Raw genomic sequence first — 27,533 nt, 5'->3', positions numbered from 1 at the left:
CAGCTACTGCCCTCGGCGGCGGCGGAGTAACGGGCCCGGCCACGGCAGGGGTGGGGCGACTCTAAGGGTCGGGAGGGCTGCGTTCCGCTCTCCGGGCCGGGCCGGTCCACTTCCTACGGAAAGCAGGAGGAGACAAGCGCCGCCTCTCCTCGCTCCCACCTACCGCCGCTCTCCCGAGCTGGCGCCGGCTCTGCGCCCCCGGGGCCGCAGGGGCCGCGCGTGGGGGGTGTGTGCGTGTGGACGCCCCGCGCCCGTGACTCAGCTTCCGCGGAGCCACCGCGGGAGCCTGAGTCACCCTCGCCCCCGGCCCCTCACCCGCCTTTCCCCGGAAGGGGCCGGAGGCCTGCAGGTTGCAGAGCGGCGGCCCCCGGAGGGCGCGGGGCAGCGAGGTAGCTCCGCTGAGGGCGGAGCTCGCGGGGCGGCCAGGCTGGGGGCGGGGCTAGGTGGCTCGCGCAGGGCGGGGCGGTGACGTCGGCGGGCGCCCGGGGCCGTGCTGTGGCTGTGGCTGTGGCTGTGGCAGAGGCGGCGGCGGCGGTGGCGGCGCCGGGGCGGCGGCAACAGCAGCAACAGCGGCAACGCTAAGCCGGTGAGACGGCCGCCGCGGGGCAGCTCGGCAGTCGGGCGGGACCCAGAGCTTCCCGGCTGTCGCTGGCCCTGAGGCGTTTTGCCTTTTCTTACCCAGCGTCTTCCTCAGGGCCCTGGCGAGGCAGGTCAGCGCGCCCCCCGGGGAGGGGCGGAGCTGTAGGTGAGGCTTCAGCCCCCCCTTCTCGTCCCCGCCTGGGGGATCGCGAAGTCTGGGGAGGGGCGGACCCCACCCCACCCCACCCCACCCCCAACCCATCTCAGCCCACCTTAACTCACCCAGCCCACCGGCGGGCTCCACCCAGCCAAGCCCGGGATTGGGCGGGAGCGGAGGCAGATGTGCGGGAACCCGGGGCAGGCGGGGTGGGCGCTTGGAGGACCGAGGTAGGAAGGTTTGTGAGACGTGATGTTGCGGGCGAGGTAAAGGAATTGGGGAGCCCTGCGGAGGTTGGGGTGCGGTCTGGGTGGATCTGTGGGTTTGGGCGATGGATGTAAAATGTTGAAGAGGAGGATTCCTTTTTTCCTTCTGGGAAATTGTAAGATGGGCGATGAACGGTTGGGTTTCAAAAGGAAGATGAGCTGTGGATGTTACCTTTGAGGCAGCTGGAGAAGCTGTGGCACTAGGGCTCACATTCTTGCTTTAGGGTTTTGGTAATTTTTCCTTTTTTTTTCTCTCTCCTGGCAGAGTGGGTCGGGGGGCCGGGGAGGGAAGAGAATTCCTCCGCGTTGGCTCGGGATGGGTCAGTTGTGAGCGTGGCTGGGTTTGAAGTTTTACACTCTCCAAGAAGAGTGAGACCGCGGGTGAAGACCATTTCATTCAGGTAGCAGCGTTAGGGAAATAGGTCTCATGACACTTAGATCCTTAAAGGTGTTACCTTCCAGGCTTTTTTCTTCGCCGGGAAGATCTCTTTTTACCACCTCATTTACAAGCTCTATCCTGGCCCCTAAAGAGAAGGCCTGAGACTCAGGTGGTGGCTTTGGAAGACACGTTGTTGGGTACAAAAATAGTTGCAGGTGGTTGTGGTTGACTGCTTTGGATGGATAAAATGAACAATTTGATCAGTCCTCTCAGAGCTAATTATATGAAAAATGCTTAAGTGTTTTAAGCACATCTGTCCTTTACAGCTTGTTTTACAGTAGACCTTGACATTTAGACATTTTGTGTTCACAATTATTTTTACTTCTCAATGTTAGATTTCTTTATTAGACACTTTCAAAATAAAGAGGAATAATTTTTCTTTTTCGGTAAATCCTCTCAATTTCTGAGAATTGTTCCTAGAGTCAAGTGCTTTAAAAATGCTCTTTAATAACAACATATTGGGGGCATGTGTCACTTCATAGGAAGATATTTCTAAGAGTAAACAGTGTTCCGTGTTCTTCACATCATTGTTTCACAACTTAGCACATTAAATCAGAATCTTCTCTTATGGTTTCCTGCACCCTGTAACATTACAGTATTGAGTGACCTTACCTATCAGTCTGGTAAGCTATTTCTTGCTCAGAAACAGGTCCTTTGATGGACATGTATTATATGATGGATGGAAGTAGGCATGGCTCTCAATAATTCATTTATGGAGGAAGAGAAACCGTCATGAAATGGAATTTAAGCAGAGACTTTCCCAAGGCTTACTCAGGCTTACTCAATTTATTTGGGAACATAGCCAGAGAAATGCTTTCATGTAACCCAAGAGAGAAATATATAGATGTCAGTGTCAGTAGTTGCAGATCATTGCCTTTTTTAACATGCTTACTTAATGAGCAGACTATTATCTTCTAGCAAATACTTCTGCTTGAAGAGACTTATAGGAAACAGAGGATATAATAACCATCAAGAGAGAAAGGGTGTGGTCTAATTGTAATTATAAATAAAATACTTAATTAACTGTATTTAGACAGATTAAATTGTAAGTTGGTAGAATGAATAGTTTTGATTTTGGGTTAGTTAATTAGAAGGAAAAGTTAAAATTTACATAACTAGTTTTGGGTTTTAAACTATACTTTGATTTAATTGGATACACAGGGGGACAAGTGTGAAGATTCCAGGTGCAACTTTATGTATATTGCTAAACAGACATTCGCATGGCCGACAGTGAGATGTGATTCTTCTCCTTGAGGGAATGAAATCATATGATTTGGGGACAGTGTAAAGGTAGAAGTGATCTGTGTCTTGTTAGACTTTCTTATACCTGAAAAAAAAACTGTATTAAAAAAATGAAATTTATTGGGGTGACATTGGTTAATAAAATGATATAGGTTTCAGGTATTTAATTCTATACTACATCATCTATATATTGTATTGTGTGTTCACCACCCCAAGTGAAGTCTCCTTCCATCACCATTTATCCCCTAATATTCCTCTTCTACCTCTCTGCACCCCCCTCTCTTTCTGGTAATCACCATACTGTTGTCTCTCTATGAAAATTTTTTTTTTTATCCCTTCACCTTTTTCTCCCAGCCCCACAACCCTTCTCTCCTCTGACAGCTGTCAGTCTGTTCTCTCTCTATGAGTGTTTTTATTTTGTTTGTTAGTTCATTAGATTCCACATATGAGTGAAATCATATGGTACTTGTCTTTCTCTGACAGGCTTATTTCACTTAGCATAATGCTGTCCAGGTCCATCTATGCCAGTGATGCCGAACCTATGACATGTGTGTCAGAGGTGACACGCGAACTCATTTTTTTGGTTGATTTTTCTTTGTTAAATGGCATTTAAATATATAAAATAAATATCAAAAATATAAATCTTTGTTTTACTATGGTTGCAGATATCAAAAAATTTCTATATGTGACACGGCACCAGATTTAAGTTAGAGTTTTTCAAAATGCTGACACGCCGAGCTCAAAAGCTTCGCCATCACTGATCTATGCTGTTGCAAAGGGGAAGATTTCCTTTCTTACGGCCAAGTAGTATTCCATTGTGTAAATGTATCACAACTTTATAATCCACTCATCTACTGATGGGCCCTTGGGCTGCTTCCAAATCTTGCTATAACACTGTAAATAACACTGAAATGAACATAAGTGTGCATATATTCTTTCAAACTAGTAAAACCCCTACATTTTATTTTTCAAGAAATATCACTTGCTGGACATTACTGCGATATCTTTGTTGAGTCTGCTGAAGTGTTTTATTTTATTTTTTTCCATTACTAAAGTCAGACAAGTATGTCAGTCTGTTAATTAAACATTAATACTGGAAACAAAATAAAAGTGAAGGTTCTAATAGCAACAACAGCTCTTTTTCTACACTACATTTATGCTTTTAGAAGTAGTATAAGGCCTATTAAATGTGTATTTTACACATACTGTATCAAAAACATTGATGGAGAAGGACCAGATAATGAAGTATTTTGGTTAATCAAAATAATTACTACATCAATTATCAATTTTCAGAGAAATATAATGTAATAAACAAAATATAGGCTACGTGGAATAATTTATTTCTATGGATCTTCAATATGCCTTCAGTATGTCTTGGGGCATTGTTTTATTCATTTAACAGTTATTATTGAGTATGGTTCTGGGTGGTGAATAAGCTGACAAAAATCCCTGCCTTCATGGGTCTTATCTTCTAGATATCTTCTGGGGAAATGAGGAATGCAGCAAAGGAAATTGATACGAGGCATTGAGTTAGAAAACCAGAGGAGTGTGATGTACTAGAAAGGAAGGACAGGAAGTTTTCAAGGAGGGAATAACTGTCATTGTTTAAAGATGTGTCAGAGTGTTGGATAAGAGATTCTGCTTGATTATAGTGTCTATACTAGAGAAATGACTAAATGCTTTTCAGTGTGAGATGAGACAAATGTTCCTGGATTGATTAAAAAAATCATATATATTTTATTCTTTATTCTTCTCAAAATAAAATAGGCAGCCTGGGAGTATATACTTTTACTGCACTAAGGACTTTGTTGTTATTAATCTTATATGTACTTATTTTTTAAAAAATAGGTAATACATGTTGCAAATCAGAAGGTATAAATGAGTACACAGGGAAAAGTAAGTCTTTCCTGTTCCATCCAGTTATTCCTGAAGATGATTTCTATTTCCAATTTATTGTTTTTCCTAACCAGTGAAATTTTGTAAAATAATATGGCATTTAACTATTTTAAAATTGCATAAATATAACAAGTATTTTATCAAGTTTTTTTTGTAGGCTTAATATTTGTTTTCATGATTTACGGCTAGCTGCAGACTTTTTGTTTTATAACTTTGCTTTATAGCTTTATTGAGAGATAATTTACATATCATATAATTCACCTCTTTAAAGTGTACAATTCAGTTTTGTTTGTGCAACCATCATGACAGTCAATTTTAGAACATTTTTATCTCCCTGTTCTTTACCAGTCACCTCTTGACCTTCGGTTTTTACTTATTGTTTTGCATATTATGTGGGAAGCATGTTTGTGAACTACTTTGTTACCAACATCTTGCAATGAAGCCATTTAGTGCATTTTTAACATTCTGTGATTGAATAGAAGCCTAGGTTTGTGTAAAAGTCAAATTAGATAATGTTTTACTTGGTTGAGTGAATACTTGTGAAATGATTTGATTATCTAAGTGTCTTGTTTTCATTATTCCTTCATTTATCATATGTTTATTAAGTACCCTTTGTGTTTCAAGCCCTGGGCTAAGCCAGATGGATTTCATGATAATAAGGGTCAGGGTTCCTTATTCTTAAGGAGTTTCATACTAGTGGGAGAAGAGGAAAAGTTAACTGGAGTTTGTGGTCTTCAGTTGGTGACATACAGAGTTCATGGAATGGGTCCCTAAACTGGTTTGTGGGAAGATCTAAGATGAAATCTTAAGGATAAGTAGAATTTGGCCAAATGAAAAGGATGTAAACAGAAGGAACAGCATATGTAGAACCCGAAGGCAAGAAAGCTGTAGGGCAGATTAGGGGGTCTAAAAGTACTTTGAAATGTCTAGTGCCAGTATGAGGTGTTGGTATCATCCCTTTTTGTTAAAAAGTGTGTTGTCTAAAAGGCAAAATAATTACATTAGTTTTTAAAAAGATTTTTAGAGAGGAAGGGAGAAGGAGAGAGAGAAATAAACATTGATGTGAGCAAGACTTCGATCGGCTGCCTCCTGCACACCACACCCCATACCCGGGATAGAGCCTTTCCTGACTGGGAATCGAGCTGGCAACCTTTCAGTGCAAGGGATGACACCCAGCCAATTGAGCCATACTGGCCAGGGTAATAATTACATTATTAATCTGCTGAAACTCTATATGGATTGCTGTCATTTCCTATCTGTGACAGCAATCTGTAGAGACTTTATTGTCTAAATTTTTGAGTGAGTACTTTATTGTCTAAAATTCAGTTAATTTTCTCATCCATAAAAATGGGAATTTTCTGTTATAAAATGAGAATGTGATTGTTCTGAAGAATAAAGCAGGTGGTACTCATAAAGCTTTTCTTTTTTAAATCCTCACCTGAGGATAATTTTTCCATTGATTTTTGTTGTTTTTTTTTGGAGAGAGTAAGAGGGAGGGGGGCGGGAGGAAGGAAAGGAGAGAGACAGAGACAGAGACAGAGACAGACCCACAGAGACAGATAGACATTGATGTGAGAGAGGCACATTGATTATTCCCCCCCACAAGCAGGGCATGGATGGAATCTGCAACCCAGGTATGAGCCCTTGGCTGGGAATCGAACCTGCGACCCTTTTGTGCCTCATAAAGCTTTTATTGTAGAGCTCCAGAGAGTTTTCAGGAGACTAGAAAATGACACTTATCATTTTAAGTTTTTTTCTGGGAGGAAGGAGGAGAATGCCAAAAACATTAGACCAGCACTCTCCAATAAAACTTTCTGTGATGATAGAAATGTTCTTTATCTTCACTATTCAGTTTAGTAGCCACTTGTCACATGTGTCTATTGACCTTTGGGTAGTGTTACTGAGAAACTGAAGTTTTAATTTTATTGAAATTGATTTAAACAGGCTTTGTGACTAGTGGCTACTATGTTGGGCAGCACAATTACACATTTATAGATCAATGAATCTAATATTGAACTCTAGCAATATTTTAGAATAGATTATTTAAAAGGTAAGGGAAATAGTGATCACTAGGATTGAGCATGCAATTCTAGTTTCCTAGGATTGACTTGGTTTCTAGACTGATTAATAAAGGAAATGTAGTTGTAATGTATCTAGACTTCAGCTGGATCTTTTCACCTGTCTTTGTGGAAAATATGAAAAATATGTCCTAGATTTCATAAGAACAGGGACTATCTGTCATGTGTTCTCTCCTGAGCAAATAATAGATACTAAATATTCAATGAATGAACGGATAATAATACAACTAAGTGACTTCACAACTGGTTGTAAATGGCTATACCCAGAGATTAGAGAGGATGATGGGTTTGAGGAACTGGTGTTAGATGACTCAACCATATGTGTATTGAAATGACCCAGGAAAGATGGCATAGAAGATAGTGGCCATGTGAACTAGTTGCCAGCATATCTTCACTGAAGATGTCCAGGTGGTTATTAGCTTATACTAGAGGTAGAGGTAGAAGACTGTTGCTGAATAGCATGAGAATCAGAGTAACAAGGATTTTACATAAGGGTTAAGGAATGATGGTCTGGAGTTGGTGTTGGAAGAAAGATGGGTACCAGCCTAATTTTCCAATGCTGGGTGTGGAATATCAGAGACTTAATAGCCTCTATTTGAAAGGGCTGCATTGAAAGGTGTCCTGGGAAAGCCAGTTTTCAGTTAAGGCAGAGAGGTAGTGAGAACTTTCAGAGGAGTTTCTTTTTTTCTTCTTTTTTTAAAAAATTAAATCTTTATTGTTCAGATTATTACAGTTGTTCCTCTTTTTCCCCCATAGCTCCACTCCAACCGTTTCCCACCCTCCCTCCGCCCTCACCCCCCCCCCCAATCCTCATCCATAGGTGCACGATTTTTGTTCAATCTCTTCCCGCATCCCCCCACCCCCCAAGAATAGTCAGTCCACTCCCTTTCTATGCCCCTAATCTATACTAATAAAAGGGTAATATGCTAATTAGACCAGATAGACCGGACGTCTTCCAGACATCATTCAGATAAAGCCACAGTGGCGGGGGCCGAGGCAGAGGTGGTTAGGGGCAATCAGACTGGCAGGCAGAGTGGTTAGGGGTGAACAGGCAGGCAGGCAGGTGAGCAGTTAGGAGCTAGAGGTCCTGGATTGCGAGAGGGATGTCCGACTGCCGGCATTCAGACATCCCCTGAGGGGTCCCGGATTGGAGAGGGTGCAGGCCGGGCTGAGGGACACATACCCGCCCCTCTCCCCACCCCCCATGCACAAATTTCATGCACCGGGCCTCTACTTCTATTATAATCACCAGTTTATTCTGTTCATCAGATTATTTATTCACTTGATTTTTAGATTTACTTGTTGATAGATGTGTATTTGTTGTTTATATTTTGTATCTTTACCTTTTTCTTCTTCTTCCTCTTCTTAAAGAATACCTTTCAGCATTTCATATAATACTGGTTTGGTTGTGATGAACTCCTTTAGCTTTTCCTTATCTGTGAAGTTCTTTATCTGACCTTCAATTCTGAATGAAAGCTTTGCTGGGTAAAGTAATCTTGGTTGTAGGTTCTTGGTATTCATCACTTTGAATATTTCTTGCCACTCCCTTCTGGCCTGCATAGTTTCTGTTGAGAAATCAGCTGACAGTCGTATGGGTACTCCTTTGTAGGTAACTGACTTTTTTTCTCTTGCTGCTTTTAAGATTCTCTCTTTGTCTTTTGCTCTTGGCATTTTAATTATAATGTGTCTTGGTGTGGTCCTCTTTGGATTCCTTTTGTTTGGGGTTCTCTGTGCTTCCTGGACTTGTAAGTCTATTTCTTTCACCAGGTAGGGGAAGTTTTCTGTCATTATTTCTTCAAATAGGTTTTTAATATCTTGTTCTCTCTCTTCTTCTGGCACCCCTATAATTCTGATGTTGGTACGCTTGAAGCTGTCCCAGAGGCTCCTTACACTATCTTCGTATTTTTGGATTTCTTTTTTTTTTTTTTTAAATATATTTTATTGATTTTTTTACAGAGAAGAGGGGAGAGGGATAGAGAGTTAGAAATATCGATGAGAGAGATCTACCAGCTGCATCCTGCACGCCCCCCAGTGGGGATGTGCCCACACCCAAGGTACATGCCCCTGACCGGAATCGAACCTGGGACCCTTGAGTCAGCAGGCCGACGCTCTATCCACTGAGCCAAACCGGTTTGGCTGGATTCTTTTTTCATTTTGCTTTTCCGGTTGGGTGTTTTTTGCTTCTGAATATTTCAAATCTTTGACTTGATTCTTGTGATCCTCTAGTCTGCTGTTGGGAGTCTGTATAATATTCTTTATTTCAGTCAGTGTATGCTTAATTTCTAGTTGGTTCTTTATCACAACCTCGAGGGTCTCATTAGATTTCTTGAGGATCTCATTAAGTTTATTGGCAGTTTCTAGAAAATTCTTGAAAAACCTTAAAAGTGTGGTTTTGAACTCTATATCCAGAAGTTTGCTTTCCTCCATTTCTGTCATTTGTGTCCTGTTTCTTTGTCTCCGCATTTTTTTATCGCTGTGTCGATAGAGTGGCTTTCGGTGCTAGGTGTCTTACAGGGCCCAGTGGCTCAGCCTCCACAATTACCTGAGGTAGACACTCTTGGTGCACCCCCTTGTGGTCTTTGTGCACAGTCTTGTTGTAGTTAAGCCTTGATTGTTGTGGGTAACACTGGGAGGGATTGACCTCCAGGCCAATTGGCTGTGAGAATCAGCTGTGTCTGCAGTGGGAGAACTTCTGTGCTGGAGACACCCTCCGGGGCAAGACTTGCTTCAATGGGGCTTTGGTGGTCACTGAGTCTGCCCCCTGAGTGTTTCCTTTATGGATCCGAGGAGCTGCAATCTGATGGTCCCACTCTGACCTCTGGGCACACTGGCTCCTGGATCTCTAAGGAGGTGCTAATCTAGCCTTTGCCTGAGGCTACCCAGTAGGAGCCAGCTGTGACTCAATGCAAGTTGCCCTTGGGCCTTGGGCCAGCTGCAGTTTGTTAGGTAATTAACAGATTGCAAAGGGCCAGGCCTTTCATATGCAAAAGCCTCCTGTGCATGGCTTGGGCAGGACGGGGTCCCAGGGTATCAACAGGGTGGAGTGAGCAGTTATGGCTGCTCTCAGTCCTGCCCTCAGAGGCCCTGCTTCTCAGTGTCCTGGCAATCGCTGCAAGCACCTCTGAGAGAAAGCTGCCCTCGAGTTCTGACTGATGCCAGACAGTCCAGTTTCTCCTGTATGAGTCTGGGTCCCCAGAGACTCGCCTGGAACTGGAGCTCAGAGCTTGAGACTCCCTCCCGATTGAAAAAGACAACTGTGTCCTCAGCCGCCAGCCCTCTCCGCATGTGCCTCTGTACCTCTGTATTTTACTCCCACACCGCACCTCCTCTGAGTCTCGGTATGCTTTTCTCTTTCCTTCTAGTTGTAGAATTTCCACTCAGCCAGCCTTCCTGTGGTTCTGGATGATGTCTGTTCCGTCTTTTTTGAGGAGTTTCTTGATAATGAAGTTCCTTGAGAGTGAATTTTTCCACCCTATTGGCTTCTTATCATCACTTGAACTTTAAAGTCTCTCGTCTTTACAAAAAACTCTTCTCCAACTTCATACTTTTTCTAATACTTCCTCTAAGTTGTTTTCTACTTTACTGCCAAATCTTTTTGAAAGAATTGTCTACAGTTGCTAGACATCTCCATTTTTTCACCTGCAATTTTCTTCTCAACCTATTTCTGTCTTGTTTCTGTCTCCACAGTTTTACTGAAAACTTTTGCTGCAGTTAGTAACAGTTGCCTATTGCTATGCAACAAATTACCCCCGAACTTATAAAAATAGCGAACATTTATTGTTTCATAGTTCTGAGGGTCAGGCATCATCTAGATAAAGTGTGTCTGATTCAGGGTCAGTCATAAGGCTGCAATCTAATTGACTAGGACTGCAGTCACCTCAAAGGTGACTTGGGGAGAGTCTGCTTCGAAGCTCACTCATGTGGCTCTTGTCAGGTTTGAGGTCCTTGTTGTCTGTGTGCTTGAGAAATCAGTCTCTTTGCCATTTGGGTTTCTGCTACATGGCACTTTGCTTCTCCCAGGTTGAGAACTCTATGGAGGAGGTTGGGAGGGGAAATAATAAGCAGAGTGTTTTTGTAACCTAATACTATAGGAAGTGACATTCTATCACTTTTGCTGTATTCTCTTTGTTAGAAGGGAGTTACTAGGTTTAACACACACAAAGTGGTGGGGGAAGGAGGATCCCACAAGAGCATTAATACTGGGAGGTAAAGATCATTCAGAGCTGTTTTCAAGATAGCCTACTATAGCAGCTTTTGACACAGTTGATTTCTCCTTCCTTTGTAAAACTCTCACTTCTTTTGGGGTCTTCAGATTACGTTTCAGGTTTTCTTCCTGGGTCTCTGGGCCTCTTTCTCAGTCACCTTTGTTGAACCTTTTTCTACCCATTCATTAAATGTTTGATTTTCTGTGGGTGATTCATCTCCTGTATTTCATTTTGCATCTGTATGTTGAGTATTCGTTTTTTCTGTGTTTAGCTTTTACCTCTCTTCTGAGTCTAAGGATCAACTAGGAGGCAGTGGCCTTATCCCCTTGAAAGTGGCCTTATCCCCTTGAAAAGCCTGAAAAGGAAAGTAGTGGCAGTGGCGATAGAGAAGCATACAGAATTGAAAGCTTTAAAGAACACAAGACTGGGTAATTCAGTGTGTGTGTGTGTGTGTGTGTGTGTGTGTGTGTGTGTGTGTGTGTTTCTATGGGGGAAAGGACAGTTGATGGAGACGGAGGAGACTAAGTTGACTCCCAGACTTTGAGATGGAAAAGGTAGGCTAGAAGCAGTGTTGTCTGCTACAGTAGTCTCTAGCTATATATGGCTATTTAAATTTATAGTAATTTAAATGAGATAAGATTTAAAACTCGTTCCTCAGTTGCATTAGCGATATTGCATATTCTCAATAGCCAGATGGGACTAGTGGCCTCTGTATTGGACAGTGCAGACATACAACATTTCCATTGTCACAGAAAGTTCTGTTGCACAACACTGGTCTGCAGTTTTTTAAAGAATATATTTTTATTGATTTCAGAGAGGAAGAGAGAGGGGGAGAGAGAGAGAAACATCAATGATGAGAGAGAATCATTGATCAGCTGCCTCCTGCACACCCCTCACTGGGGATTGAGCCTGCAACCCAGGCATGTGCCCTGACCGGAAATCAAACCATGACCTCCTGGTTCATAGGTTGACACTCAACCACTGAACCACATCCGCCAGCCTGGTCTGCAGTTTTTTGTACTTACTACCTTTCCCCCAGAGAACAGTCAAAATAATAGATGGTATTCTCCAGTCTCCCAGGAACTCTGGCTCCACAATATCCCAAGGGATTCTGTGAGTCAGACAAATCACCACTACCACCACCCAGTCATCATCAGATGTAGAACACTTCCATAATCAGAGAAGGTTCTATTGGACAGCACTGAGCTAGAAGGAGGGTGATGCCATTCATTGAGCTATTAATGGCTATGGTGGGGGCAACAGGAACCTCTAGAAAGTATTGTCCAATAGAAACATAATGTGAGCCACTTATGTAATTAAAAATTTCATGACCACATTATAGAGTAAAAAGAAACTATTAGATTTTATAATTTTATAATGTTTTTTATTTAACCTAAAACATCCAAAATATCATTTTAACAGGTTGAAACATATTTAAAAAATTACTAATGGGAAATTTTACATTCATTTTTCTTTTTTTAATTAAATCTTTATTGTTGAAAGTATTGCCTATGTTCCCCTTTCCCCCCTTTACCCCTTCTAGCTCACCCCCATCCCCTGCCCCAGGCCTTTACCACCCTATTGTCTGTGTTCATGGGTTATGTATATATGCATACAAGTAAGTAAGTCTTTGAAGTCAATTGTACACTTTTATAGCATATCTTAATTCAGATGCTAGGTTTTTCTCAGAAATAATTGATTTGTATTTATATTTTATAAAATTTACTGTTGAAAAAGTAGATTCACATACCCAACTAATTCCAGATGTGCTTAAAAGTTATCCAGTAACTGAATTGAGTATCAGTTTTTAAATTTAACTTTTATTTATTTTTTCAATTATAGTTGATATTCATTATTATTTTAGTTTCAGGTGTACAGCATAGTGGTTGGATAGTTATATAACTTAGGAAGTAGTCCCCTGGTAAGTCTAATACTTCCCCTGGCACTATACATAGTTATTAAAATATTATTGACTATATTCCCTATACTGTACTTTGCATCTTCCTGACTATTTTGTAACTGCCAATTTGTATTTCTTTTTTTTTCTTTAAATACATTTTTATTGACCTCAGAGAGGAAGGGAGAGGAAGAAAGAGAGAGAAACATCAATGATGAGAGAGAATCATTGATTGGCTGCCTCCAGCATGCCCCCTACTGGGGATTGAGCCCTCACCCCAGGCATGTGCCACGACCGGGAACTGAACTGTTACCTCCTGGTTCATAAGTGGATGCTGAACCAGTGAGCCACAATGGCTGGGCCAATTTGTACTTTTTAATTCCTTCACCTTTTTCACCCAGTGCCCCCCAAGCTCCCTCCCACATGATAACCACCAATTTGTTCTCTGTACCTGTGAGTTTGTTTGTTCATTTGTTTTTATTTTTTAGATTCCACATATAAGTGAAATCAAATCTGTTTGTCTCTGCCTGTCTTTTTTCACTTATCATAATACCCTCTAGGTCCATTCATATTATTGCAAATAGTAGGATTTTATTCTTCTTTATGACTGAGTAATATTTCATTTTATATATGCACTACATCTTTTTCCATATATATGTTTGGATATACACAGAAATTCTTTAGATCTAATAATTTCTGAAAGGTCAGATGAAGCCAGATTTTCCCTTGCATGTATACTTCTTTTCTTTCTTTGTAAATTGTTTTAACAGTGAGCATGTATTACTTTTACACACACACACAGAGTCACTATAAACTAAGAGCTTAAATAAAGACCTCAACCATTTACCATTATTATATGATAACTAGAGGCCCAATGCACAAAATTCATTTAAGAGTAGGCACCCCCCCCCCCCCCCCCCCCCGGCTGCTGGCACTGGCTTCCCTCTGGCACCTGGGACTCAGGCTACCCTCCGGCCGCTGGCAGGCACCCACTACCTGGGCTAACCTTGAAGCCCTGGCTTTGTCTGGAAGGTCTTCCGGAAGGACGTCTGGTCTAATTAGCATATTATGCTTTTATTATTATAGATTATTGGGCTAGGCCCTAGGCTGATAAGCTCTTTATGTGTAGCAGGAGGTTGAGGGGGAGCAGAGGGAGGACCTCTACAAGTTAAAGAAAGAAAGCACATATGTCTCTGCTTCCACCCTCAGCATGTAGCATATCAGATTTCTAACACCAGGCATTCAGATTGTATGACCTTAATCTGATGCTCCTAGAAAAATTACAGAACCATGTACCTAAAGGAGCACTGTTTTGATGTCAGACCTACCAAAAAGAGCACCTCTTTTTGAAGCAGCAATGACACTTAAAACAGCTGTTGATTGCCATTTCATTCTTTTTAATGGAAGAGTGAGAAGGTGACTAACTCAGTTACAATCAAGTTAATTGTGGTTTTTAGTAATTCTTATCAATCAGTTAATCAAGTTAATTGTAAGGACTCAAGTGTGAGTTCTCAGCATGACAAATATCTTGTCAAGCAGATACTTAGAAGCAAATACTAGGTTTTTAATCATGGATGTTCTCGACTTATATCAGCAATCTGTGGCACTTAGTTTTAGGTTGTGTAGCCTTTCCCAAAGACTCCTGTCCTCACTGATATCCTGATTTTTTAAAATCCTAAAATATTAAAAATTGTATTATAGTTATATTTTCATTTTATATCCACATCTCATCATTATGATCAGTTTAACACAAAGTTAAAAAAAATCCTACCAGACTGATCAAACTGAATGAACCAAACACACATGTTCATAAGCCCATATCCACAAACTTGAATTTCAGATATCTTTGAAAACCCCCAAATTTTGTAACTAATTTGGTGACAAAACCACACCTGAACTAATGCAGAAATACCAATGTTTGATGAAGGAGCTGGGAGGCACCCCCCCCCCCCCTCCCCGCCAACCTTGTTTGGAAAGTTAGATAATGTATACTGCATATAGTATATGCATCATATCACCTTTCTTATATTTGAGAAATTCTGAATTCTGGCCAAAAAGATCTTGGATTTAGACCTGTATTATTGGATAAAATTAAACATCCACATCATTATAAAGACATCTATAATCAGGCAGAACCACACAAGGAGTTTTTAACTCTATAATATTTTATTTAAGCTAGGTGGTGAGTACACAGGTAAGAATTATACAATTCTTTTTGAATGTATAAAACATGTCCTAAATTTTAAAATTGTAAGTGAAAACTTGTAGGTACACAATGTTTTATTTACTTCCTTAAAATAATAAAAGCAGGTGAATTCAAAGTGTTGATTTTCTTTCTTAAAATAATAAAAACATTTGAGAAGCAGCAAGTTTGAAATGGTTAAAGGTCTTAAAAACATTTATATTTTTGATCCAGTAATTCTATAAACAGGAAACCAATATACTAAAATGATCTAAAATATAGAAAAAACAGCTATATTATGAATTATGACATACCAGCTTTATTAGTATAATTCAACAGAGAAATGTTTAAGTGAAATTTTTATGATTTAACATTGCCTACAAAAATATATTTACAATCCATGTCTGACAAAAAATGTTTATAATACAGTAAATGAAAGTGGATATACATTTAACATACTCTTGACTTTGCAAATATACATATATAAGAAAGGAATGGGAGGAAATGTGTTTAATTTCTTCTTAAAAGTTGTCAAAATTTTCCAAATGGGTATATGATATTTTTTCAAAAGAAAAATGTTTAAAAAATTTAAACAGAAACAAAAGAGAAAAGCCACTGTAATTTAAGGTGAGCATTTCTTCCTTTTGGACCTGGTCTCAAAATCATTCTCAACACAGCATTTCCACCTGCCGCCACCAACTGTTCTTGGCACATAACATCCCACCTATCTGTTGGTCCTAAAGGCAGCAATATTTTCATAATTTATAATAATACAGATGTAAAATGTATAATGTTATTTTTGACCTTTGTGAGCATATGGGAAATATTGTGAAGACAGCAAGATTTCCCACCACACACTAGGTATACAATGCATAGGGGGTCAGGAGATGAGGGGTGGAAGCATTATAATTATTTCTTATATCCTCCAAAACATTTGAAGAATAGCAGATTGCCAGATAGAATGGGCAAGATGGGACTTGAGAAAAAGGCTCAGAAAAAGAATTTGCAGAGCCATTAAAAATCACAATTTCTTTCTCATTGATCACGAGTCCATTATTTTCCTACCTGTTACCATGCTTCTCAAAATAAAGTCTACCAAGGATTTTTTTTTAAACCATAACTCTTTACATGGCTATACGCAAACGCCTTGTGTAGCTCTGTCCTGACCAGGAATAGAACCATGACCTCCTGGTTCATAGATCGTTGCTCAACCACTGAACCATCCTGCGGCATGGTTCTTTCTCTTTTTTCTGGTACAAATAATACAATAATTGAACATCATTGCATGTATATTCTTGAACTTGTGAAATATGTCTTATGGAGGATAATTTTAAAAGTGAGGCTTCGAGGTCAGAGGGGTTTTGCACATTTAAAATTTATTCGATAGATTCTGTCAACCTGTACTTGAATGGAATTACAATTGTTAATCTTTTCATAGAGTGCCTAAGGTAGGAGCATATTTCTTGCCCCTAGTGACATTTATAACCCTTTAAAATGAACAGAATCTTTTAAAATGTTGAAATACAGTGTTTTAAAATATTCAACTAATTTTATGAGAGAACCAAGATGGCGGCATAGGTTAACGCCGGAGTTTGCTGCCTTGAACAACTACTTCAAAAGTGAAACTAAAAAACGGAACGGACATCACCCAGAACCACGGGAACGCTGGCTGAGTGGAAGTCCTACAACTAGGAGGAAAGAGAAACGCATACGGACACTCAGAGGAGGCGCAGTGCTGAAGTCAAATTCTGAGGTGCGGAGTGCATGGAGCGGGCTGGCGGTGGAGGGCGCGGTTGGCGTTTTCAATCGGGAGGGAGTCGCAGACTCGGAGCTCCAGATACAGGCGAGTCTTTAGGGACCCAGACTCAAACGGGAGAAGCGGGACTGTCTGGCTTTGGTCAGAGCGAGTGCAGCTTTCTCTCTGAGGTTTGCAGTGGGTGCTGGGACTCAGAGAGGCAGAGCCCCTGGGGACAGGACTGAGAGCCGCCATAACTGCTCTCTCCGGCCCACCCTGTTGATCCTGTGCGACCCGCCCCGCCCAAGCCCTGCACACAGGCATTTGCCGGATAGCCACAGGCAAAGGCTAGATTAGCACCTCCCTAGAGGACAGAAGTTCTCTCACTGCAGACACAGCTGATTCTCATAGCCACTTGGCCTGGAGGTCAAACCCTCCCTGGTATTAGCTACAACAATCAAGGTTTAACTATAAGACTGCGCACAAAGACCACTAGGGGGTGCACCAAGGAAGCATAACAAAATGTGGAGACAAAGAAACAGGACAAAATTGTCAATGGAAGATATAGAGTTCAGAACCACACTTTTAAGGTCTCTCAAGAACTGTCTAGAAGCCGCCGATAAACTTAATGAGATCCTCAAGAAAACTAATGAGACCCTCGATGTTATATTGGGGAACCAACTAGAAATTAAGCATACACGGACTGAAATAACGAATATTATACAGACTCCCGACAGCAGACCAGAGGAGCACAAGAATCAAGTCAATGATATGAAATGGGAGGAAGCAAAAAACACTCAACCGGAAAAGCAAAATGAAAAAAGAATCCAAAAATGCGAGGATAGTGTAAGGAGCCTCTGGGACAGCTTCAAGCGTACCAACATCAGAATTATAGGGGTGCCAGAAGATGAGAGAGAGCAAGATATTGAAAACCTATTTGAAGAAATAATGACAGAAAACTTACCCCACCTGGTGAAAGAAATGGACTTACAGGTTCAAGAAGCGCGGAGAACCCCAAACAAAAGGAATCCAAAGAGGACCACACCAAGACACATCATAATTAAAATGCCAAGAGCAAAAGACAAAGAGAGAATCTTAAAAACAGCAAGAGAAAGAAACTCAGTTACCTACAAGGGAATACCCATACGACTGTCAGCTGACTTCTCAACAGAAACTTTGCAGGCCAGAAGGGAGTGGCAAGAAATATTCAAAGTGATGAATACCAAGAACCTACAACCAAGATTATTTTATCCAGCAAAGCTATCATTCAGAATTGAAGGTAAGATAAAGAGCTTCACAGATAAGGAAAAGCTAAAGGAGTTCATCACCGCCAAACCAGGATTATATGAAATGCTGAAAGGTATCCTTTAAGAAGAGGAAGAGGAAGAAAAAGGTAAAGATACAAATTATGAACAACAAACATGCATCTATCAACAAGTGAATCTAAGAATCAAGTGAATAAATAATCTGATGAACAGAATGAACTGGTGATTATAATAGAATCAGGGACATAGAAAGGGAATGGACTGACTATTCTTGGGAGGGAAAGGGGTGTGGGAGATGAGGGAAGAGACTAGACAAAAATCGTGCACCTATGGATGAGGACAGTGGGTGGGGAGTGAGGGCGGAGGGTGGGGCGGGAACTGGGAGGAGGGGAGTTATGGGGGGGGGGAAGAGGAACAAATGTAATAATCTGAACAATAAAGATTTAATTATAAAAAAAAAAGAAAAAAAATAAAATAAAATATTCAACTAATTTTATGATAATAAATGCTAATGAGTATTAGTATAACCCATCACAGCATATAGGAGCAGTAATTTTGAGATTTGGGTCAGAATTTCACATATAATGCTTTAAATAGCTAATGGCTGATGTATTATATTTTTAGTTAACCTTATAAATATGTCATAGCACATCTTTGTCAACCTATCCAATTGTAATTAATTTGAAGTAGATTACTATGTTGCCATTAAAGGATTTTCTACTTCTGTTTGATTTATGAATATTTGGTATTCCTTTGGAGACTTGAGTTGTAGACAGCTATTATTATCCTTCTAATCTGTGAGGAAGGAGTGAGAGACTGCTGTTTGCAGTTGCATGTTATGCTTGTAACTACTTGTGGGAAGAGTTAGCCTTTTAACATGCAATCGTTGTATGTGGAAGTATTTTTATATGTAGGCACCCATAAATACTCCAGGATTCTGAGTGGATATATATGGGTGCCTGTGGGGTCAGGCCAGGCTGGCTGGTGTTTTCTCTCAGTGTGTATATAGGTATTGAGACCAATGCTTTTCTTGTATGGAAAAATGAGTCTGGAATTTTCTAGTATTCTTCTTTTTATGGTTTTCCTGATCTAGCTGACAAGCTTGTAGTATGAATATGTAGTAGTGGCCAGGTGTGAACTCAGTTTTGTTGTTTTATTTTAAGACCTCATGGAGATTTATTTGATAATGAATATGGGAAGTAGAGTTTAGATGTTAAAATACTAAACCGGCGCTGGCTGGTTTGGCTCAGTGGATAGAGCATCAGCCTGCAGACTGAAGTGTCCCAAGTTTGATTCCAGTCAAGGGCACATGCCCGGGTTGTGGGCTCGATCCCTGGTGGGAGGGCATGTAGGGAGGCAGCCAATCAGTAATTCTCTCTCATCATTGATGTTTCTCCCTCTCTCTTCCTCTCTTAAATCAATAAAAATATATTAAAAGAAAATGCTAACTGCAAAGAATTGACCTCCACAGCTGTGCCTCTTCCCCTTCTATCCTTTTCTCTTTTGTCTCAGCAGCATTTTCCTGCTTCCCTTTGGAGGCTTTGAAGTAGATTATCTTTTTTTTTTTCCTAATTAAATCTTTATTGTTCAGATCATTACAGTTGTTCCTCTTTTTTCCCCCCATAGCTCCCCTCCACCTGGTTCCCATTCCACCCTCTGCCCTTACACCCCCCACTGTCCTCATCCATAGGTGTACGATTTTTGTCCAGTCGCTTCCTGCACCCCCCACATCCTTTTCCCCCCGAGAATTGTCAGTCCACTCCCCTTCTATGCCCCTGATTCTATTATATTCACCAGTTTATTCTGTTCATCAGATTTTTTATTCACTTGATTTTTAGATTCACTTGTTGATATATATTTATTGTTCATAATTTTTATCTTTACGTTTTTCTTCTTCCTCTTCTTAAAGAATACCTTTCAGCATTTCATATAATACGGGTTTGGTGGTGATGAACTCCTTTAGCTTTTTCTTATCTGTGAAGCTCTTTATCTTACCTTCAATTCTGAATGATAGCTTTGCTGGGTAAAGTAATCTTGGTTGTAGGTTCTTGCTATTCATCACTTTGAATATTTCTTGCCACTCCCTTCTGGCCTGCAAAGTTTCTGTTGAGAAGTCAGCTGACAGTCGTATGGGTACTCCCTTGTATGTACCTGACTTTCTTTCTCTTGCTGCTTTTAAGATTCTTTTTGTCTTTTGCCCTTGGCATTTTAATTATGATGTGTCTTGGTGTGGTCCTCTTTGGATTCCTTTTGTTTGGGGTTCTCTCCGCTTCCTGGACTTGTAAATCTATTTCTTTCACCAAGTAGAAGAAGTTTTCTGTCATTATTTCTTCAAATAGGTTTTCAAAATCTTGCTCTCTCTCTTCTTCTGGCACCCCTATAATTCAGATGTTGGTATGCTTGAAGCTGTCCCAGAGGCTCCTTACACTATCTTGATATTTGTGGATTCTTTTTTCTTTTCTGGTTGAGTGTTTTTTACTTCTTCGTATTTCAAATCTTTGACTTGATTCTTGGGATCCTCATGTCTTCTGTTGGATCTCTGTATATTATTCTTTATTTCAGTCAGTGTATGCTTAATTTCTAATTGGTCCTTTTTCATATCCTCGAGGGTCTCACTAAATTTATCGGCAGTTTCTAGAAAGTTCTTGAAAAACCTTAAAAGTGTGGTTTTGAACTCTATATCCAGTAGTTTGCTTCCCTCCATTTTTGTCATTTCTGTCCTGTTTCTTTGTCTCCGCATTTTTTATGTTTCCCTGTGTTGATAGAGTGGCTTTTAGTGCTAGGTGTCCTATAGGGCCCAGTGGCTCAGCCTCCCCAGTCTTGGTGCACCCCTTTGTGGGCTGTGTGCACTGTCTTGTTGTAGTAAAGCCTTGGTTGTTGTAGGTATCACTGGGAGGAATTGACCTCCAGGCCAATTGGCTGTGAGAATCAGCTGTGTCTACAGTGGGAGAGCTTCTGTGCTGAAGACACCCTTCTGGGGCAAGACTTGCTTCAGTGGGGCTTTGGTGCTCACTGAGTCTGCCCCCTGAGTGTGTCCCTTATGGATCTGAGGAGTTGTAATCTGGATGGTCCCAATCTGACCACTGGGTACACTGGCTCTTGGAACTAAGGAGGTGCTAATTTAGCCTCTGCCTGAGGCTACCCAGCAGGAGCTATGGAGAGATCTGCAGGTTCCTTTTCGTTGTTTGGGTTTTGGAGGTGCCCAGATGAGGCCCAGCTGTGAAGCAATGCAAGCTGCTGTTGGGCCTTCTTTTGGATGTTCTGGGTCTTTCTGACCCAGATGCAGTTTGTTAGGTAATTTTAGTTCTCAAAGGGCCAGCCCATTCATATGGGCTTTTTAAAAGCCTCTGTGCACAGCTTGGGTGGGGTGGGGTCTCAGGGAATCAACAGGGCGGAGCAAACAGCTATGGCTGATCCTCAGTCCTGCCCTAAGAGGTCCCGGGTCTCAGTGTCCCAGTAATCGCTGCAAGCACCTCTGAGAGAAAGCCGCCCTCGAGTTCCGCGCGATGCCAGACAGTCCAGTTTCTCCCCGTATGAGTCTGGGTCCCCAGAGACTCGCCTGGAACTGGAGTCAGGGCCATTGGGAGCTTGTGCTTCCCTCCCGATTGCTAAAGACACCGGCGTCCTCCGTTTCCAGCCCCTTTCCGCTCACGCTCGAGCCTCCGTACCTCTGCACTTTACTTCTCCACCGCCTCTGAGTCTCATTGTGCTTTTCTCTTTCCTTCTAGTTGTAGAATTTCCACTCAGCCAGCCTTCCTGTGGTTCTGTATGATGTCTGTTTGTCTTTTAGTTGTATTTTTGAAGTGGTTGTGCGAGGCAGCAATTTCCTGTGTTTACCTATGCTGCCATCTTGGTTTCCTGATCTGACTTTGTGTTTTAAAAATTTATTTTATACTTGTAGGATATGACTATATTTTCATTTTTTTTTTAAAAAATTAAAGCTTTATTGTAGTATGAATATAACATTTTACAGGTGAAACTAAAGCCTCCACAAGAATTCCACTCTCACCCAACCTCCCTTTACAATATATTCCGTTCCCCTCTAATTAGTGCTGTCTCAAATTTGGCATTTCCCATGTAGGAATTATATATATGATTTAAATATGTTTCAATATTTAAATTGTGTGTGTGTGTGTATGTATGTATATATATATATATATATATATATATACACATATATATTTAAATATATATTTATTAACTTCAGAGAGGAAGAAAGAGGGAGAGAGAGATAGGAACATCAATGATGAGAGAGAATCATTGATTGGCTGCCTCCTGCAAGCCCCACACTTGGGATTGAGCCGCAACCTGGGCATGTGCCCCAACTGGGGAATCGAACCGGTGACCTCTTGGTTCCTGGGTCTATACTCAAGAACTGAGCCACTCCTGGCCTGGTTCTTTATATATTTTGTATACAGATCTTTTATACATATGTTAGATATATTTTTTTCACCTAGTTTTGGGTTTTCCTTTTAATTTTGCTTGTAGTGATTTTTGGGGTATACTTTGTCTGTTTGATATAATTTAAATGTATTAGCTTTTTAAAAAATGGTTTTTGCTTTTTGTTTCTTATTTAAGAACACTTACTTTAACTTAAGTTCATAGGATATTATCCTGTTTCCTTCTAACATTTTTAGTAGTTTTCAAATGTGTGTATGTGTGTGTGTATGTATATGTATATATATTTAAAATATATTTCTATTGATTTCAGAGAGGAAGGGAGAAGGAGAGATAGAGACATCCATGATCAGAGAGAATCATTGATTGGCTGCCTCCTACATGCCCCTCACTGGTGACTGAGCCTGCAATCTGGACGTGTGCCCCCACCAGGAATCGAATCGTGACCTCCTGAGTACCATTTGTTTAGACTCCATTATTAGATGTTTGTCCTTTCCTGTTTTGAAATGTTACTCTTAGGTCCTAGCTGGTTTGGCTCAGGGATAGAGCATCAGCCTGTGGACTGAAGGGTCCTGGGTTCGATTCTGGTCAAGGGCACATGCCCAGGTTGTGGGCTCGATCCCCAGTAGGGGGCGAGCAGGAGACAGCCGATCAATGATTCTCTCTCATCATTGATGTTTCTTTCTCTCCCTCTCCCTTCCTCTCTGAAATCAATAAAAATATATTAAAAATAAATAAATAAATAAATAAAATGTTACTTTAAGCATATACTAAACTCACATATATAATTTAGACTATTTGTGGACCAGTATTATACATTTTTAATTTCTATAGCTTTAAAAGGCTATAAGTCTTTATGAGAAATCCTTGGGGTTCAGATGTGATATTAGAATCTATATTTTCCCCCAGTAGTATCCAATGGGCATTATGCAGTATCTTGTAAGTCCTACATATTATTTTCTCAGTGAAGTGTATGAATAATCACAGTAAGTGAGATGCATATAAAAAATAAGTGACCTTAGATCAGGTCAGGTTTTGCTCCTAAGTGAGTTAAAAAGAAAAAAACAAAACACTTTACAGACATTTTGGATTTTTGGATTGCAAACAAAGGATCCTGGGCCTGTAATTTATCTTGCTATTTAGGGGACATATTCCTTCTTTTTCTTTTATTTCAGGTCGTTTGGTTATTCTTATATCTCTACTTTTCTATTTGAATTTTAGAATCAACTTTAGAGTTATGTTAAGAATCTTGTAGAGATTTTCATTGGAATTTGAAGTAGTTGGGAAGAACTGACCACCTTTACAGTGTTTGTGTTCTTATCCATGAACATGGATATCTTTCCTTTTGTTCAGGTGTTGTTTCAGTAAAGTTTTGTAATTTTATTTATTTATTTATTTATTTATTTATTTATTTTTATTAATTAAATCTTTATTGTTCAGATTATTACAGTTGTTCCTCTTTTTTCCCCCCATAACTCCCTTCCACCCAGTTCTCACCCCACCCCCCTCCCTCACTCCCCACCCACTGTCCTCATCCATAGGTGCATGATTTTTGTTCAGTCTCTTCCCGCATCCCCCTCACTCCTTTCCCCACCAAGAATAGTCAGTCCACTCGCTTTCTATGCCCCTGCTTCTATTACAATCACCAGTTCATTCTGTTCATCAGATTATTCACTTGATTTTCAGATTCACTTGTTGATAGATGTGTATTTGTTGTTCATAATTTATATCTTTACCTTTTTCTTGTTCTTCCTCTTAAAGGATACCTTTCAGCATTTCATATAATACTGGTTTGATGGTGATGAACTCCTTTAGCTTTTTTTTTTTTTTATCTGTGAAGCTCTTTATCTGACCTTCAATTCTGAACGATAGCTTTGCTGGATAAAGTAATCTTGGTTGTAGATTCTTGGCATTCATCACTTTGAATATTTCTTGCCACTCCCTTCTGGCCTGCAAAGTTTCTGTTGAGAAGTCAGCTGACAATCATATGGGTACTCCCTTGTAGATAACTGAGTTTCTTTCTCTTGCTGCTTTTAAGATTCTCTCTTTGTCTTTTGCTCTTGGCATTTTAATTATGATGTGTCTTGGTGTGGTCCTCTTTGGATTCCTTTTGTTTGGAGTTCTCTGCACTAACTGGATTTGTAAGTCTATTTCTTTCACCAGGTAGGGGAAGTTTTCAGTCATTATTTCTTCAAATAGGTTTTCAAAATCTTGCTCTCTCTCTTCTTCTGGCACCCCTATAATTCGGATGTTGGTAAGCTTGAAGCTGTCCCAGAGGCTCCTTAAACTATCTTCGTATTTTTGGATTCCTTTTTCATTTTGCTTTTCCGGTTAGGTGCTTTTTGCTTCTTCGTATTTCAAATCTTTGACTTGATTCTTGTGATCCTCTAGTCTTCCGTTGGGAGTTTGTATAATATTCTTTATTTCAGTCAGTGTATGCTTAATTTCTAGTTGGTCCTTTATCACAACCTCGAGGGTCTCATTAGATTTCCTGTAGGTCTCATTCAGTTTATCGGCAGTTTCTAGAAAATTCTTGAAAAACCTTAAAAGTGTGGTTTTGAACTCTATATCCAGTCGTTTGCTTTCCTCCATTTCTGTCATTTGTGTCCTTTTTCTTTGTCTCCGCATTTTTTATGCTTCCCTGTGTTGATAAGGTGGTTTTCTGTGCTAAGTGTCCTCTAGGGCCCAGTGGTTCAGCCTCCACAATTACCTGAGGAGGACACTCTTGGTGCACCCCCTTGTGGTCTTTGTGCACAGTCTTGTTGTAGTTAAGCCTTGATTGTTGTAGGTATCACTGGGAGGAATTGGCCTCCAGGCCAATTGGCTGTGAGAATCAGCTGTGTCTGCAATGGGAGAACTTCTGTGCTGGAGACACCCCTCTGGGGCAAGACTTGCTTCAATGGGGCTTTGGTGCTCACTGAGTCTTCCCCCTGAGTGTGTCTTTTATGGTTCCACAGAGCTGCAAACTGGATGGTCCCACTCTGACCTCTGGGTACACTGGCTCCTGGATCTCTAGGGAGGTGCTAATCTAGCCTCTGCCTGAGGCTATCCAGCAAAAGCCTCCCTGCAGGGCTTGGGTGGGGCGGGTCCCACAGAATCAATAGGGCAGGGCTAGCAGTTATGGCTGCTCTCAGAGGCCCAGCTTCTCAGTGTCTCGGCAATCGCTGCAAGGCCCTCTGAGAGAAAGCTGCCCTCGAGTTCCGACCAATGCCAGACAGTCCTGCTTCTCCCGTGTCAGTCTGGGTCCCCAGAGACTCACCCGGAACTGGAGCTCAGAGCCTAAGACTCCCTCCCGATTGAAAAGGACAACCACGCCCTCAGCCGCCAGCCCGCTCCGTGTTCGCCTCTGTACCTTAGTATTTTACTTCCGCACTGCGCCTCCTCTGAGTCTTGGTATGCTTTTCTCTTTCCTTCTAGTTGTAGAATTTCCACTCAGTCAGCCTTCCTGTGGTTCTGGATGATGTCCATTCCGTCTTTTAGTTGTATTTTTGAAGTGATTGTTTGAGGCAGCAAACTCCGGTGTTTACCTTTGCTGCCATCTTGGTTTTCTCCTCAAGTTTTGTAATTTAAAAAAAAAAAAAGAGTGCTTTTTTGTTAGATTTATATCAAAAGGTGTTTTTATGGTTACTATTGTGAATGAACTTTTAAAAAATTATATTTTCTAGTTACTATTACTAATGTGCAAGAAAGTATTGCTATTTATATATTAATCTTGTGTCTGACAAACTTGTTGGGTTTTATTATTAATCCTAATAACTTTTCATTTTATACTCTTGGGTTTCCAGTTAGAAAATCATATCTTCAAATAGTTTTTTCCTTGGCAATAACTTTTTCATTTGCTTGGTATGGTTTCAATATTCAGTTTTTGGGAAATGTGAAATATTTATAGAATTATGTTTACTATGAAATAAAAATTGTGCTGTAGACAAATTTTGGATGCATGAGTAAATAGAGGATAGAAGGGAGAGCTTCCTCAAGTGGGGGTAATGAAGTGTTTCTTATAAGGGAAATGGTTATTATTGGAGGATTTACTGTGTTATCTTCTCATTACAGATATGGTGTAAGATATTTCTTCAAGATTGGACAGCTGAGGACCTGTTATTTCTGATTTGCCTTAAGCAAACTTACAGCCATAGAGAAACCTCACGGAGTTATATATTTTGCTCTCTGCTTTATACCTTTCCTGGTACATAAATTCATCTTGCAGTCATGTATGGAAGTGCTCGCTCAGTTGGGAAGGTGGAACCGAGCAACCAGAGCCCTGGGCGTTCACCTAGGCTTCCACGTTCCCCTCGCTTGGGCCATCGTCGAACCAATAGTACAGGAGGGAGTTCTGGAAGCAGTGTTGGAGGTGGCAGTGGGAAAACCCTTTCAATGGAGAATATCCAGTCCTTAAATGCTGCCTATGCCACATCTGGCCCTATGTACCTAAGTGACCATGAAAATGTGGGTTCAGAAACACCTAAAAGCACTATGACACTTGGCCGTTCTGGGGGACGTCTGCCTTATGGTGTTAGGATGACTGCTATGGGCAGTAGCCCTAATATAGCTAGTGGTGGGGTTGCTAGTGACACCATAGCATTTGGAGAGCATCACCTCCCTCCTGTGAGTATGGCATCTACTGTTCCTCACTCACTTCGCCAGGCAAGAGATAACACAATCATGGATCTGCAGACACAGCTGAAGGAAGTATTAAGGGAAAATGATCTCTTGCGGAAGGATGTGGAAGTAAAGGAGAGCAAATTAAGTTCTTCAATGAATAGCATCAAGACCTTCTGGAGCCCAGAGCTGAAGAAAGAGCGAGCCCTCAGAAAAGATGAAGCTTCCAAAATCACTGTTTGGAAGGAACAGTATAGAGTTGTGCAGGAGGAAAACCAGGTTAGTTTTTTTCCCGTATGTTTGCTTTAACTGTCTAAATTCATGCATATAAGTGAAATTAACCATTCTTTTTTCCTTTCTTAGGTTTTTCCCTTCTTGGTACATTTATCTTCCTGATTATTATTTAATTTAATATTTTCTATTCTCTGTTTCTTGGCTTTTCCCAGGTTTGGTCCTTTGCCTTGATTATTTTTTATTTTTTTGGTTGTCATGTCCTCTTGGCAATAATGAGGAGCAGTTCTTTCTGTGGACATTCATGATAGTTTAACTTAAGGATGCTTATGTAATTTTTTTTTAGTTCTTTAAGAAATTTAAG

At 40.7% G+C, this 27,533-nt stretch overlaps 1 protein-coding gene across 16 annotated transcripts in view; it reads left to right on the top strand.

Moving 5' to 3' along the window:
- Nucleotides 1-475: 475 nt before the first annotated feature.
- ERC1 (ELKS/RAB6-interacting/CAST family member 1) overlaps nucleotides 476-27,533 on the top strand; it is a 520,764-nt gene continuing 493,706 nt past the window's right edge. For 5 of the 16 annotated variants that reach the window (XM_036301299.1, XM_036301300.1, XM_036301295.1 and 2 more), the window contains exons 1-2: nucleotides 477-586; nucleotides 26,393-27,217. In XM_036301299.1, the coding sequence (XP_036157192.1) occupies nucleotides 26,549-27,217 (669 nt within the window). In that variant the 5' untranslated portion in view covers nucleotides 477-586; nucleotides 26,393-26,548. The other 11 variants (XM_036301303.1, XM_036301301.1, XM_036301312.1 and 8 more) reach the window with 5 other exon arrangements.

The sequence above is a fragment of the Myotis myotis genome, unplaced genomic scaffold (genome assembly GCF_014108235.1).
Source record: "Myotis myotis isolate mMyoMyo1 unplaced genomic scaffold, mMyoMyo1.p scaffold_m19_p_3, whole genome shotgun sequence".
Classification (NCBI taxonomy): Eukaryota; Metazoa; Chordata; class Mammalia; order Chiroptera; family Vespertilionidae; genus Myotis; species Myotis myotis.
The sequence above is the reverse complement of the archived record's forward strand: the minus strand, read 5'-3'. Positions and strand labels throughout refer to the sequence as shown.